This window comes from Gekko japonicus, unplaced genomic scaffold, assembly GCF_001447785.1.
Source record: "Gekko japonicus isolate JY-2015 unplaced genomic scaffold, Gekko_japonicus_V1.1 scaffold2264, whole genome shotgun sequence".
Taxonomy (NCBI): domain Eukaryota; kingdom Metazoa; phylum Chordata; class Lepidosauria; order Squamata; family Gekkonidae; genus Gekko; species Gekko japonicus.
The window spans coordinates 53,038-68,428 of NW_015172074.1; the positions used below are offsets into that span (position 1 = coordinate 53,038).

Here is a 15,391-nt window from a genome sequence, read left to right on the forward strand (position 1 = left end):
GTGAAATTTACTATTTCCTGACCAAAGGCCCAAATCTGAGGTAGCAACTTTTTAAAAGTTTTTTTCCCTCCTGGCTGTTGAAGTGATGATGGTCATCTCAGTGTATGTGGGTTTCTAGTTTTATTTCAAGAAAGCAGTTGGGTTGTCGCTATTGTACAGTATTTTATTTGCATGGTATTCTAAAGGCTGGTTGTGGCACAGGAAGCAGTTATATAATGAGCCAAAACAAACGATGCAATATGAGGAGGTTACATTCTGCTTTTCCAATTCTAGTTAGTTTAGCATTTCTTTTAAACAAAGCTAAGGACATTGTAATACTGTGTAAGCCGCCCTGAGCCCGAGTGCAGGGAGGGCGGGGTATAAATGAAATAAATAAATAAATAAATAATAAAGGTATGTTAAAATACCCAGTCTGCAGATATCACAGGATCAATAATACCTACTTACTAGAGTGTTTTAAAACTCCATCTCAGCTTCCTGTTCTGTTGCAAAAGGTACAGATCCTGGTTTGAAGCAACAAGATGTAATGTCGGGTTGACACACATACTTTTGTAGCATCTATCTTCAGCTATCTGGTTGCACTGTTGATGAAGACTTGCAGTCCCCCACAGTGCCCATACAGCCCCCCCAACAGGGCAAGCAGAAGCTCCCAGGGCAGGAAAACAGCATTAGGGGGGGGGAGGCTAAAGCCTCTCCTCCCCTACACTAAAATCCCAATATGAATCGTGCCTCTGCAGCACTTCATAATACTGTCCCCATTGGGTCACAGGACAAGATTTTTTAAATCACCAGCTACTCAAAGATGCTGGTGACTGAGCCATGGCAAGCAAACTGGAAGTCTGCATTAGTCTTGCATCGGGTGGGGGTAGGGTTGGCAAGTGTATCTTCGCCGGGAGCGGGGGGCTCCCGGCCGGGACGCACGTCACCCGGAAGTGACGGGAGGACGCCAGGCATGCTGGGGGCGGGGCCACAGCCATACAAGGGAAAACCATAGAGTTTTCCCTAGCCCGCGTCACTTCCGGGTGACGCGCACGTCGGGGTGGAGTTCCCCCCAGGGCCCGATCCGGCGCGGCCAGGAATGGGCCTCTGCCCCCCGGGGGGACTTAGGATCCCTGGGGGGGGGGGATCAGTAAAATTGCTTCCCTATAGTAACACAGAAATTATCAGGATCCAGCCCTATTTTTGAATTATTTTTTGCTATTCAAAGCAGCATTGTGGTGTCTTTAAGTACCTCGTAGGTTTTTCCCATCTTTTATGCAAACTTTCCCAAACCTGCTTTGCTGCAGTGTTTTGTGAAAGGTTACAGCAAAGCTTGAATGGCACACATGTAGATGGGAAAGTTCTGCTCTACCCAGTCTCTCCCACATCAGCACCATTTTTCTGCCACAGCCCCCATGGTGGCAATTTCCTCTCATTAACAGAGAAGGTTCTTCTTTCAAATTGACAGTTGTTGTATTGTTATATATTGGTAAAGGTAAAGGTTCCCTTGCTCGAAAGCCAGTCGAATCCAACTCTAGGGTTGCGGTGCTCATCTCCGTTTCAAAGCCGAAGAGCCAGCGCTGTCCGAAGACATTTCTGTGGTCATGTGGCCGGCATGACTAACCACCAAGGCGCACGGAACGCTGTTACCTTCCCACCAAAGTGGTACCTATTTATCTACTTGCAATTTCTTTCAAACTGCTAGGTTGGCAGGAGCTGGGACTAGAGACGGGAGCTCACTCCGTCATGCGGCACTTGGGTCTCAAACTGCTGAACTACCGACCTTCCACAGCCTGCAGTTCAGCATCTTAACCACTTGAGCCACTGCAGCTCCTGGTAGATATATCTACTAATTCCTCTGAGTTCCCTGCTTTCATTTTAAAATAAAGGTAAGCATTTAGCCCTCATTGTGGCAAAGCGATAAGGGGAAAGTCATATATCTACAACAAAAAGGAGCTCACTTTAAAAAAAAAAAATGAAAGCAGGGAAATCAGAGAAACTGGTAGATATAGCATTATAACAATCTAATGATCCATCAGTTACTGATTTTTTTAAACCCTGAAAAGTACTCTGTATGTTGGTCTTAGGACTGTAATAATACTAAACTAAACCCTGAAGAGCACCTGGTTGTCCAGGGGGCAGGGTATAGCCACTGCAGGGAACTGGGGTGGGGAAAATGCAGAAATACCTTCCATGTGGAAGCCCTATGATCCAGTGTGCTGTATTGACAGGCACAGCAGTAACAGGGAAACCATACAAGCAGTGTTCCTTCTAAGCTGCGTTAGTGTGGGCTAGCTCACAGTTTTTTAGCCTCTGGCTCACACATTTTAGTCTTAGCTCAGGAAGAATGGCTCCATAGCAAACTAATTTATGTAGCAGCCAAATCGCTTGCTCGCAACTTTAATGCCAGTAGCTCACAAAGTAGAATTTTTGCTCATAAGACTGCACAGCTTAGAGGGAGCATTGCATACAAGCCTGTCCTCTTGTCAAAAATACCATAGGTAAATATAATTCACTGTGAGAAATGCTGTGTGGGAAGGATTCCCTAAATACAGAAAGGCTGATAACCAGTGTTTTAAGGGATTCTTCTCTATATGTGCATTTTATATTTCCTTTTTTGCAGTGAAGGTTGATCTCCATTTTGTATGAGAACTGATACCAAGAATCCAGCTACATCTTGAAAGGCATAACATGAAAGCTATCCTGAAAGCCCACAGAAAGCCCTGTAACACAATTTCACAACACCTATAATATGCTTTTAAAAATAATAATAATATATACATTGAGGAAAGAAAAAGCATTTCAGGACTGTCAAGAAAATAAATATACTAGTTCTAAAACGTTAGGGACGATCCGTTATCTCCTTGGCAATAATTTGTATAGTGCTCTAGCTTAGTACAGACGAACCTTATAGCAAGGATCGATGAATTTACATTCTTTAACACCATCCCCACGGTAGTTGGGAAGACAGTTACAAGCAACCTGGGTGAGGAGAGAAAAGAGCAGCAATTCATATTCAAAACTGAAAACACAGGGACAGACAAGAGAAGTTGTACATTGTGCTTCTTGAAAATAAAAGCTGTGGGACCTTCCTCAAGACGGTGCCCTCCTGCTCTGCCTACTACTGCTGTTATGTAAGCTTTTACCCTCTACAAGGTATATATGGGGGGACAGAGTGCAAATAAGCACAGCCCCCCTCATACTGTGCTACTTTGTTTATCCAGTAAGGAAATAACTATTCCACAAGGACTGTAACTGAATTCAGGCCTAATCACACTTCACTAAATTGGTGATCTGTGGGAATTCCATGAGTGGGATTCAGTCTCCAGATAATTGAGGGCCCAATTTGGATCAGGAACACAGCACACTGGGAGAGGGGGATGAAGTCTTCCCCGCTGCACCTTTTTCCTGACCCAAAAGAGTCCTGAGGAAGTGCTATTTGCCCTGCTGAGGAAATGTACTGGTGAGCTCATCACTGCACATGTAACCTGCAATGGTGTAAACCAGCACTACCACCTGGGCTATTTCAGCTTGGGAAAATGGCTTGGGAGAGAAGGTCTCGCTCTCCAAATTCCTATCTCCCAAAGTTGGTTTGCAGCTTTTGTTTGCTTGTCGTTGTCCCCTGTCTTCCTCTCTGCTAGGCTTGCCAAGTTCCCCCGGGGGGGCGGGGAAACCCCCGCCCCAGAGACCCATTCCCCGCCGCCGCATTGGGCCCGGGGGGGGGACTCCACCCCGACGTGCACGTCACCAGGAAGTGACGCGACCACACCGGGTACGCTGGGGGCGGGGCCACGGTCATCCGAGGGAAAACTCTATGGTTTTCCCTCGGATGGTCGTGGCCCTGCCCCCAGCGTGCTCGATGTGGTCACGTCACTTCCTGGTGACGTGGATGCGGTGCACGCACGCAAAGTGCGCATGCGCACACTCCAGGATCAACACGGGAGTCCCAGCTTCAGGATAAGGTATGACTTGGCAACCCTACTCTCTGCCTTTCATGTGGTACTCACTCCTTGGGGGATGTGGTGACAGCTGCGAGCTCATATAGCTTTAAAAAGGAGATTAGACAAAAGCATCAAGGAAAAAGCCATCAATGGCTACCTGCCTTATCCCAGTTCTGTCTCTACAAAACCCTCAAATGAGCCCTAATAACTAATAAATAGAATGTCCATCTTTAGAGGCAGTATACCTGTGAACAACAGATGCTGGAGATAAACAAAGAGGAATACTGCCCTACTTGTAGGTTTCGTAACAGAATGCTGGTCTAGATTAGGGTTGTCAACCTCCAGGTGATGGCTGGAGATCTCCCACTATTACCACTGGTCTCTGGGCAAAAGAGATCAATTCACCTGGAGAAAATGGCTGTTTTGGAAAGTGGACTCTATGGAATTATACCCCATTGAAGTCCCTCCCCTCCCCAAATCCCACCCCTCTCAGGCTCCTCCCCCAAAAATCTCTAGATATTTCCCAACCCCGGAGCTGGCAACCCTACTCTAGATGGAAGAATGTTTAAGTGACTAGCTTATGACTATGAACTAAGAGCCTGAGCTGTAAAAGCAAAAACTCCAAGTAATATTTGCCCCTTGACCAACATCATCATGGTTGACTAAACGGTTGCCGCAATGTCATGGTAAGTGATACTCTAAAGCAGGGCTTTTTAAATTTTTCTTTTTTTGGAAAATGAGGTGCTGGAATGCTCAAGGGGGAAATGAAGTTTTCAACCTGTATACTGAAAAATCATGAACTTTAAAACCTTTTTAAAAGAATTTTGTTGAAGAGGTTCTGGAACTCCATTCCGGTGTGTTCCCCCAGAAAAAAGCCCTGCTAAAGTGTCCCTCTAAGCTTCCCTCTCCTGAAGTCTTCCCAAGTTTTCAGAAACAAAAGGAAAAAAAACAAATTCAGGCAGCTTTGCAAAGCAAGTCTGCCCATACTACTTCTTCACACAATGCACAGTTCTCTGTCCTCATGCATAGTGATGACCACTAGCTCAGGTGCAACAAACAACCAACTTACTTTCTCACTCAGATTCCTCCCTCCTATGAATGATTTGCTTGTGTCGAGGGCTGACTTTCAATAGATCGCAGCGAGGGAGCTGCTCTGCTACGCACGAAACCCCGACCCAGAATCAGGTCGTCTAAGATTCCTCCCTCCTAACATTAGTTTCTCCACACAGCTCCTTCCTCAAAGTTCATTTCCAACCAAGATCAGTTCTTCTTTAATTGCCTCTTGCCTCCCAATTCATTTCTTCTTTCTTTAATTGCCCTCTCAGTATTAATTTCCCTGCTAGACTCACACACACAACACACATCCTTTCCTTTCCTTCCCTCCACACACATGTGCCTGCTCTGCTCCAGTCTTTGAATTTTGACCACATGGCTGGGAATGAGCTTTCCACGAGAGTGAAATGGAGTCCATAGCAATGGTGAACCCCAGATATGAGAATGAGAGAATACTGACCCGACCAGGACCTGCTTTAATACATTCTGCATACCGATGGCAGCCTCCATGGTTTTCTAGGCATAGATCAATCTCTGTGGGTAGAAGAGGTGCATGTTATCAACACTGAGCCCATGATGTCCCATGATGATGGATTTATGTATGTAACCTGCTCACCTCGGCATATGGTCCCATCTCCAGCATAGCCTTCTTTACAAGCACAGATCCTTTGACCAGCTGCGACTTTAGTACAGCTGGCATATATGGAGCAGCCACCATTACCTGATGCACACAGATCAATTTCTGTGTTGTGAAAGAAAAGGAAGTTAGGTTCCAATGTGATGGCACTCAGATATGGCACATAAGTTTCATAGGCTGCTGAACACATGGCAAAGGTGATATTTGTTTATACAGCACTACACTATTTAGCCTAATTGCCATTGGGCCTATCTATTTTCATTGTCAGGAGTGCTTTTAATGCACATTGCCATTTATACTGTATGAGCCTACAAGGAGGCATGTAGTAGATCTGGATAACAATGAGTACTAAGATCATCACTCAAAGAAGGCTTATCAATAAGCCCAGTATCAGAGGAAGCTGATATTTCTTCTTAAAATGTGAAAAAGTGAAAATTTAGTCTCAATGGTTAGGTCTGCTGATTTTTCCCACCTCAAATTCCATACATCAACCAATACGCAGCTGTTTGAGAGTGGTTACTCTGAAGTCTCTGATGGAATGATCAGCGAAGGTGAAATGTTTTTTAATGTAATTTTTTTCCTTTATGTCAGAGTCATGTCCATTTAATCATGGCAAGATACTGCATGCACAATGCTAACAGAATAGCGTGCATAAGTAGCCTGGAGGGAGCGGACAGTGGCTGTGTCGTTGATGTTGATAAATGAGCACAGCCGGCACTTTTGTTCTGTTGTGTGATTGTGTACCTTAATATGATGGCACCACTGCATCCATAAAAATTACTGACACACCAAGAATACAGATCATCTTCAATAATTATTGTAATAAGAACATCATGGTGCCATCATATTAAGGTTCTTATTACAATAATTACTGAAGATGATCTGTATTCTTGGTGTGTCAATAACTTTTATGGATGCAGTCATCTATCCATGCTTAAATCCTTGTTGTTTCTTGTATGTGTAAAATTATGGTTCAGCCATCTGGAAATGAACATTATTAGAGAAAGCTGGTTTTAGGCTTCACAGTTTAGTTTGGCCCTGGCTTCATTAACGTGATTGATGAGATTGCCATTACATTCTTAACTTTGTTTTATTTAAAATGTTAAATTCTATTTAATGCATGCTTAAAAAAAATTACCTATCCTTGTTGCTTTCAAATACCTGGCTCATGAGTAGCTGCACATTATTGCCAGAAAAATAAGTATGCCTGATTAAAATAGAGCTACTTTGTTTATTTAGATTATTACTGAGGATTCTGAAGAGGCTGATTAGAGCTATTTAAGAGGTGCACATCAAGCTGGCATCATAATTTCATTAGCTTGGCACCAACAGTTTGAAGTACCTGGGAGATGATGAAAAGCAACAAAGTAGTTTTGTGCTGTGTTTATTTTGGTCTTTTCCAGTTTTTCTGTGCTTTATGAATTTCTCTCTGTACCTGCAATATTTTGGTTTCTATATCAAAATGGATTTTCTCGAGAATATCAGTAATAAATAAATGATTGTTGCAAAGATTTTTGTAAACATATATCAAATGGGTCTTTGAAAACATCTCTCTCATCATATGTTTCTGAAGCCACAGAAAAAAGAACATTCGGTATAATACCTTATGACAATCTAGTCCACTTTCCTCCCTCAAAGGCAAGATTTCCCCTCCATTTTTCTCTCCCTTTCTGACTGACCAGCCCTATTTATCGATTTTCTTCTTTTCTGAAGAATTATGGCTATCCCACCCTGTCACATTATGAAATTTTGCTGCTGGCTCAGCCCAGGAACCTGAGGGAAGGGCCAAGATCCCCCTTTAACTTAAACCACTGAAATGGTACTTGAGGCTTTTTAAAGTTCAAACACAACAAAACATTTTATTCAGTGTAGAGAGGAAAGGTCAGGGGTAAAATGTCTGAGGTAAATCAATATAGGCACAGACTACAGTTCATATGTTTCAAGCAACTGAGAGTTTCTTAAGCTTTTCACAATGACTTAGAATCTTTAAAATGAGAGGCTTTTGTTTCAGTGTTTCCCAAACATGCCAGTATACTTTCTTGAGCATATTTGATTATTTTGGTTTCCAGAAGGCAGGGATACTTTGTCCAGTACTCAAACTCCTTCGCTAAACACACCAATACTCTTCCTGAGTTTTAACTGACACCTCAGGATTTAAAAGGCAGTTTCTAAACACATCTGACCAGGGATCTCTCCACTCTTCAGAGCTATTTCCCTGTTTTAACTAGGTAGGGAAATTCTTCTCTCACTAGAAGATCTATCTCTTTTTCTGGTCCGAGTGGGAGTCTTCACCTAACTACCCACTCCTCCTGCCAACTTTCCCAGTACTCCATCTGTGTTAAACTGCTCTCAGTCAGGGCTAAGCACAAACCTTGTCAGTACTAAATCCTTCTCAGGGCTGAATTCAGACTGCTGTCTCCTCAGCATTCAGCTGTCAAGTCTTTCTCTGCTCAACTGATGCTAACCAATCAGATCTCTTGGAGCAGCTGTCAATCAAGCCTCTCTGGTTCTGTGAGGAATTAACCCTTCACAGTCCTTTACTTGTTTACATGGCACTTATAAGATTTTAAAGTGCAGTGTGTCACATACCCATACCAATACTCTGTGACATCATCAACCCATGCCCTAAACCAGTACACTTTCATTTTAAACCAAGCTATAAGTCTCTAGTTCAGGGACATATCCTTCTAATGCTCTGCAGCATTCAAATCAGCCTAATTTTCACCTTGGGATTTGATATGTTGTCAGACCATGTTTTTAATCCTAATCTCCCAAGAGAGTAGACAAATTTGGTTTATCCCCCTCTTGCTTCAGCTCCCTCCAGTCTGACTTCCATGGTGTTCCTGGGGGCCTATTGACCCACAGAGGCACAGTTGTGTGTGTGGGGGGGACACAGACTACAGTGGGAGGGGGAAAGTTGCTGTTTATGCAGCATGACCTATTCAGGCTGTTTAGGATCCTAGACTATGCCTTAGGGCTGTTTCACACTTGCTGCATTTGCTACATTTGATGAATTGCCACTGAATCCACTGAAAAACTATTGTGTTTGAGATGATACACAGTGACATAAAAGTTCCATTGGCAGTGTTACAACTCTGATGGCTCATTTAAATATGCAAGTCCCTACTTGCTGTTGCAGTCTTCAAATGTTGAACATGTATGTCTAAATCAGCCCCGTGTGTGTGTGTGTGTTACAACCATTTCAAAACCAAGAAAAATTATGATTTTTAATTACCAATGGCAGCAAGACAACATAAGATCACTTCTCTATACACTCTGTGCTCTTATTTCATAACGCATTCATTAAAAAGTACCTGTACAATAGGTTCCATTCCCAGTGTATCCTGCAGAACAAACACAAGAGGGCTGTGACATGGTAGATCCATTGATGCAGCTGAAATGGACAAGGAAAGGACTGACAAGGCATGTATGAGCCCAAGCATAGGCATAATTGTAGTCTGGTATTCAGCACTGATAAGTTTCAAGCAACACAACCGGTGTAGTTATTCTGCATCACAAGATCTCCAGCACTGTTAACCATAAAGTTGTGGAATCTCTATGGTGCGTCAACCTTAGCATAGCAGACTGATGTCCTGTCCCTGATTTCCTCACCTGAGTCTGTGTGCAGTTAGTTTAATAAGAAGGGCAGGGGGAGCAAGAAATGCAAGTGATTTGCACTTGCTGCTTGTTGTTCTTGGTAATGCCTGATACATTCATATGTGTTAACAGCGCTCTTCAAATGACTTCTTCCTAGCAATGTGCCCTTCCCCTCCAGTGAATTCATTTGGCAACTACCAGATCTGGGGCATTGTCCGTTGTGGGCCCAGCCCTTTGGAATGGCTTGCCAGAATAGGTGCGGAGGGTACCTTTGCTCCCTGCTTTTCAGAAAGCATCTATATCAAGAAAGCTTTCTATAGAGGGTGAAGTCATTGTTGAGAAAATATTGGTGGGAAGGCCTTGCTACATTTTTGTCCATGCATGTTGCTGTGACTCTGCTAAGTTGTTGTTTAAAATTGCCACTGCAGCTTGTTGCCTGTGTGAGGCTCCTTGAATCTCAGGAGAAAGGCAGTATTTATATGTTTTAAATGAATAAGATGGAACATTAGCAACTGTCCCACATGGGGAGGGCAGTTTGTATGTCTCAAACCATGGCATTTATGTAGTTATAACATGCACATCCCACCTTTCTCCTAAGTAGTAGTAGAACCACAGCCCATCATAACAGAAAGCCACTTCCAAGTGTCTACTCCTGATACACAAACATAAGACTTGGGTGGTTGTGATTATTAGCAGGCCAGTCAAGATCTCTCCTCCTTTAGTACACCTTGGCCATGCTCTTTGTGGAAATGTATGGGGGAAAGGCACAGAGTGATATTTATTTTGTAACAATCCATGTGCTGTGTATGTCTCACGGTGACTTGCAGAAGCCAAGCTACAGCACCTCACCTCCTGAACCACTGGCACTTTGTGCCCATGGAGCAGAATGAGATCTGGCCTTCAACGGCAATAGGGTTGCCAACTCTGGACTGGGAAATACCTGGAGAATTTGGGGGTGGAACCTGGAATGGGTGAGGTTTGGCGAGGGGAGTGACCTCAGCAAGGTATAATGCCCTAGAGTTCACCATCCAAAGCAGCCATTTTCTCCAGGGGTACTGGTCTCTTTAGTCTAGAGATCATTTGTAATTCTAGGAGATCTCCAGGCCCCACCTGGAGGTTGGCAATCCTAAATATCTAGGCTGCAGTGCCAGCACTGCCAGGCTGTATAAAGAACCATTCAGTGACGTCTGGCACCAAACCATGTCCATGCCTGGTTTCAACTGCTTCTGGATGTCTGGATATGCAATACTGCTTTGGATTCAACTCCTGCCTAATTTCTCCTATGCACCTCTTCACGGGCAGATTGGTTGACCTCTAGGCCCAGATCCCAGCCCCTGAAGCCAGATACACGTTCATACTGTATTTTCAGAAAGGGAAGATGCATTTTTAACAGAAATTTCACTCAATATTAAACAAGCTCTGTATGTGAAAGGCCCTTGCTCGGACAAATTAATTCTGGAGTAGAATATGCTTATTAAGCTGCAAGGTGATTTTAAAAGACAGAGCAATTAAAATTGCAGATGCTAAGGTTTTCCAGCTGCTAGGTCAAGCCTCCCTGTCTTAAACGCTCATTATGCAGGTCCATGGAGATATAGTCAGGAGCATATTTTATGTTCTGTTCTGGACCTATACTTACTTGGCATTCATATCACACGTGCCATTGCAAAGATCGATGTCAATTTCTGCAAGATAATATTTTGTTAGAATATTACTTTCTCATCAAAGAACACAATTTGGTCTCAAGCCATTTATAACCTACTTAAACCTTGACATTATTATGACATTAGAATGTAAATGGTTTATTAGCACTTCTATTGGTACACTGGTTGAATATGAACCTTTGTATTAATGCACAGCCTGCAAATCTCCAGAAAGCATTTGCAGGAGGGCAAAGTTAATGTTTTCACATCTTCATTTCTTGCCTTTTAATTTAAATACAAAACCTAACCTTAACCCATAGATCAAGATCTATGTGGGTAGCAAGACTTTTTACATGCTTCAAAAGCAGTTTCCCTGTGCTGCATCAGATAGTGTTAATGAAATTTGGGGATCGTGTGTCGGAAGTAGCAGCCTTGACCAAAGTCTTAACATTCACACTTACAGTGCAATCCTAAACAGAATTACACCCTTCTATTGAAGTCAATGACATAAGAAGAATGCAACTCTGTTTTGGATTGCACTAACAGTGTGGAGCATATGTTTACACGTGGCAATTTTGCTCCACTTTGATGTCCAAAATGGAGTGCTTTTTTATAAGCAGCCACAAAATCAATGTGACATAAGGAACTCATTAGATCAGGTCTAAGTTTTCTTTCCCAATATACATCAGCAATGGTGAATGCTGAAATATAAATAGATCCCATTATAGGAGAAACGCATACACTACGAAGCACATAACTGCTGATCCATTCACACTCCATTGTTCTATAGCTACAAGGGGGCACTAGATCAATATGAGTCTCCATTGTTTTGTTCCATAGTATTCTCAAACACCCAAATCTTATTCTTAGTAGTTCAGTTCAGAAACCTTTAATGGCATAAAATAAGTAAAAATACAATGAGTAGGTACCAACAGTAATTCCAAGCATAAGATCCTAGTAGAAAAATACAGCTAACCTCTCCTCTAAAACTTCTGCTACATCTTTCAGTTAAAACTATACTCAGCTAGGGATGCTGAACCCTGGTTTGTAATATGCCTAGCTCGTAATATGCATATAGTTTTCAGTTCAAGTGCCATATCCTTGGAAGGTTATAAGTAAACTCACAGTGCCAAGCAAGCTCCTGCACTTGTTGCTCTTTGCTTACATCTACTTTTTCTCCAAATCAGGGACTTTAATTTCTGCCTCAATAATAAGTTGTGGGGGCACCTTATTTTCCATTGTATCCCCTCCCCACATTATTTCTTCTTTCCCTCCTTCTGGGGTTGGTTGCCCCATATTGTCACATTGCCCTGCTTCCTTCTCCCCTTCCCACCAACCAACCAACCTACCTTCCATCTTCCTCCCATATTCAGCTATATTTTTATTATTTATTAATATTATCTATACACCACCCTTTCCCACAATGGGGACCCAAAGCAGCTTACATCATTCTCCTCTCACTCCATTTTATCCCCACAACAACCCTGTGAGGTAGGTTTGCCTGAGAATGTGTGGCTGGCCCAAGGTCACCCAGCTGGCTTCCACAGCCAAGTGGGAATTCAAACTGGGGTCTCACTTATCCTAGTCTGAAACTCTAATCACTACAGCACGTTGACTTTCATACAGTGGCTGATGTTGGAACAGTAGCAAGCAGCCAGTCTTGGGTGAGTCATGCAAGATACGTCACCCAGCAGGGGTGGACTGGGAAACACAAACACCCCTGGAAAGGGTCCTGTCCCTAGTCCATTCCCACATCTGCTCACCAACAGGGGGGGGGGGCAGCAAGCACTGGCTCTCTTGCCACCACTGCAGCTTGCCCACCCTACACAGAACCTGCACAGCTCACTCACTCTCTGCCATTGTAGATCATCCACATCACATGGGGTGAAGTCTGTCATCTTACCACAGTGAAAGCTATGACGGTTGCTTCTCCCTTGGTACAGTGGTAGGCCTGGCAGATGGAGGTGACTTCCCAGGCCATCGGCCCACCAGGACTTTTCCTGGTGGCCTTAATGGCCAATCCACCCCTTCTGTGGTTGCTGATGGGCCTGGCCCCAATGAGTCCTCTTTAAAAGGCCAAAAGAGTTCTGGAAAGGGCCTTGTTACCTCACTATGCCTTTTATTGATAGAGATCAAGGTTTTAAAGACAGAAATACTGTTGTGGCTATCTAGCAACCACCACAATGGCCAGTGAGAGGGCATTCATTTCTTAAAGCTACAGGTGCTGCTTGTATTATTTTGGGAGGGTTTAACCCTCCAAGATGTTGTGGGTTGTTTTTTTTTTTTTAAGATTTCAGATTTTTCTGCAAATCTTGTTTCAGGTTTATAGAAAGATCTGTCTTCTTTATTCACAGCTCCAATCTCTAGATTTAAGTATCTGCCGATTTGGCCATGTTGAGAATTGTATATAATGATAAACACATCATTATTTTCTTTCCCCTGTAGCATGTGACCGTCTACGTTTACACTGAGCTACCTTCTCATTCCATTTTATATGCCTAATTAAGCAAGTTCCTGGCTAAGAATTCCACCAATAACTAGTATATCCTTGAGGTTCCATAGGACTTTATGTCTTTCTCCAGCTCATCTGGAATTTGTCTCATAAGTTTTGAAATGTCATTCTATTTGTTTCTATTGTTGGCAACATCACAACCTCCTCTTTGCAAAGATAATCTGCACTGTACCCATATATCCTTTCTTCACTTACTTTTGTCACAACTGATCCCTTTCCAGCCTGGGTTACATATACAGCTTCCATCTCCCAGAAGTCCTTCCTTGCATGTACCATTCTTGCAATTGCACTCTGTGGGGAAAACATGATGTCTCTGTCAAGGAATATATACACCAGTCTAGCATTAAGTCATGTCTGATTTTGTACAACCTCATCAACACTTATCACTACGCATCTCTTTCCTTTAGCATAACTGCTAATAATGCCCACTTCTACACAGTGAAGATTTTCTGAGTTGCTTTCATCACCACTGTGAATACATAACTATCTATGGTGGCAACAGAGTTTCCACACTTGGGAGTTTTCTGCACACTTTCCTTCATCCTTTTTTCAACTATTCCCTTCCACACGTACTCAGCAGCAACCTCATGTTGGCTGTCAGAGGCATAGGGCGATTTCGCACTAGAACTGCCTCGTGGTTGCGCCGCCGTTTGCCCTGACACAAATATGTCAATTTCACACCCTAATCTGCGGGGCTGCATTTTGACTCGCAGCTTCGCCGATTTCCTCCACAGTTTCATGATCCTGGTTTTTGAGGATCACGAAACTGCGGAGGAAATCGGGCGAAGCCGCGGGTCAAATGCAGCCCTGCAGCCTCAGGTGTGAAATTGACAAATAGTGTCAGGGCAAACAGCGGTGCAACCGCGAGGCAGCTCTAGTGCGAAATCACCCATAGTCTTCACAGCCATTGTGGCTATTTTCTGCCCCTTTCTTTGTTGTTCTTTCTTTGTTGCTCTCTAGTATGGTTATGTAATGATTCTATTAAAAGCTGAAATATATAAGCAATGGATTGTTATAACATTATAACCCTGTAGCACTTACTGTTCTTTTTTTTTTAAGGACACTCAAAAATCCTCCCAGCATTACAGCAGAAGAAGCATGCTGGGAAAATGGCATCTGCCAAGGCCAGACTGAAGGAAAATTATGGAGATGTTGATGAGACATTTGCAGAGCAGGAAAAATGCCCACCATTCCTTCTGATACAGCATGCTATCATGTACGGTCTGAATTCTTGCCTTAAGATAGAAGTTAAGAGTATTGAAGAAGTGGGAAAATCCAGAAAGAGGATGATATCATGATGTCCTCTGGAAGCTCCCAAGAAAAAAGTGGTCTAGTTTGGAAGTCAAGGCAGAGTCAAACCTTTGTATAGAAGCAGCCCGACAGTATCGGATGCTAGAAGCGAAGAATGCTCCAAAGCCATAGATCTTGTTGAATGTTCTAAAGTATATAGTTCCCCTTCCCAAAGTATCACAGAAGTTCAGCACTTCAGAAACTAGTCACCTGCTTTGCAGCTTGCTCCATATCTCCCTGGTTGACATGTTTCACAGGCTGTACCATAGAAACCTTCATGGCACTGGCATTCTCCACTGCCATATATGCCATCTTGGCATATCCCATTTCCAGAACACCACTTGCCAGGTTTTCCTGGACACATTTCACACATATGACCATAGTAGCCTTCACAACAGACAGAGACCTTTGGAAATGAACAACAGATCAGAATAAAACTCTTATTACTAGAAAAAACACAGAGATTTATAAATGGCTGAGGCTTTTTTTGCATTAAACCCATGTGCAATATCTGCCACATTCATTCATCGCTTGAGATGACACCACAAAAGCATTACTCTGCTTAACTGGACTAATATGGCATCAGCAGCTCTGAGAGTGCCTTGCTTATCACCTGTGTAGGTACCCCAACAACCATGCAACTTCATTCTACATACTACTCCAACATTCAATAGTCACCCACCATGTAACAGTGGAACAAATTATATTTATCTAGCAACACTGCTATTTGAGTGCTGGAAAA

The 15,391-nt window shown here is 43.1% G+C and overlaps 1 protein-coding gene across 1 annotated transcript in view; it reads right to left on the reverse strand.

The window, feature by feature from the left end:
- STAB1 (stabilin 1) overlaps positions 1 to 15,391 on the reverse strand; it is a 168,349-nt gene that overhangs the window by 49,928 nt on the left and 103,030 nt on the right. Inside the window, exons 40-46 of the mRNA XM_015420864.1 lie at positions 14,860 to 15,055; positions 13,555 to 13,650; positions 10,844 to 10,889; positions 8,925 to 9,004; positions 5,590 to 5,715; positions 5,434 to 5,507; positions 2,887 to 2,961 (exon numbers count right to left, since the gene is read on the reverse strand). Of these exons, the coding sequence (XP_015276350.1) occupies positions 2,887 to 2,961; positions 5,434 to 5,507; positions 5,590 to 5,715; positions 8,925 to 9,004; positions 10,844 to 10,889; positions 13,555 to 13,650; positions 14,860 to 15,055 (693 nt within the window). The remainder of the gene's footprint in view (positions 1 to 2,886; positions 2,962 to 5,433; positions 5,508 to 5,589; positions 5,716 to 8,924; positions 9,005 to 10,843; positions 10,890 to 13,554; positions 13,651 to 14,859; positions 15,056 to 15,391) is intronic.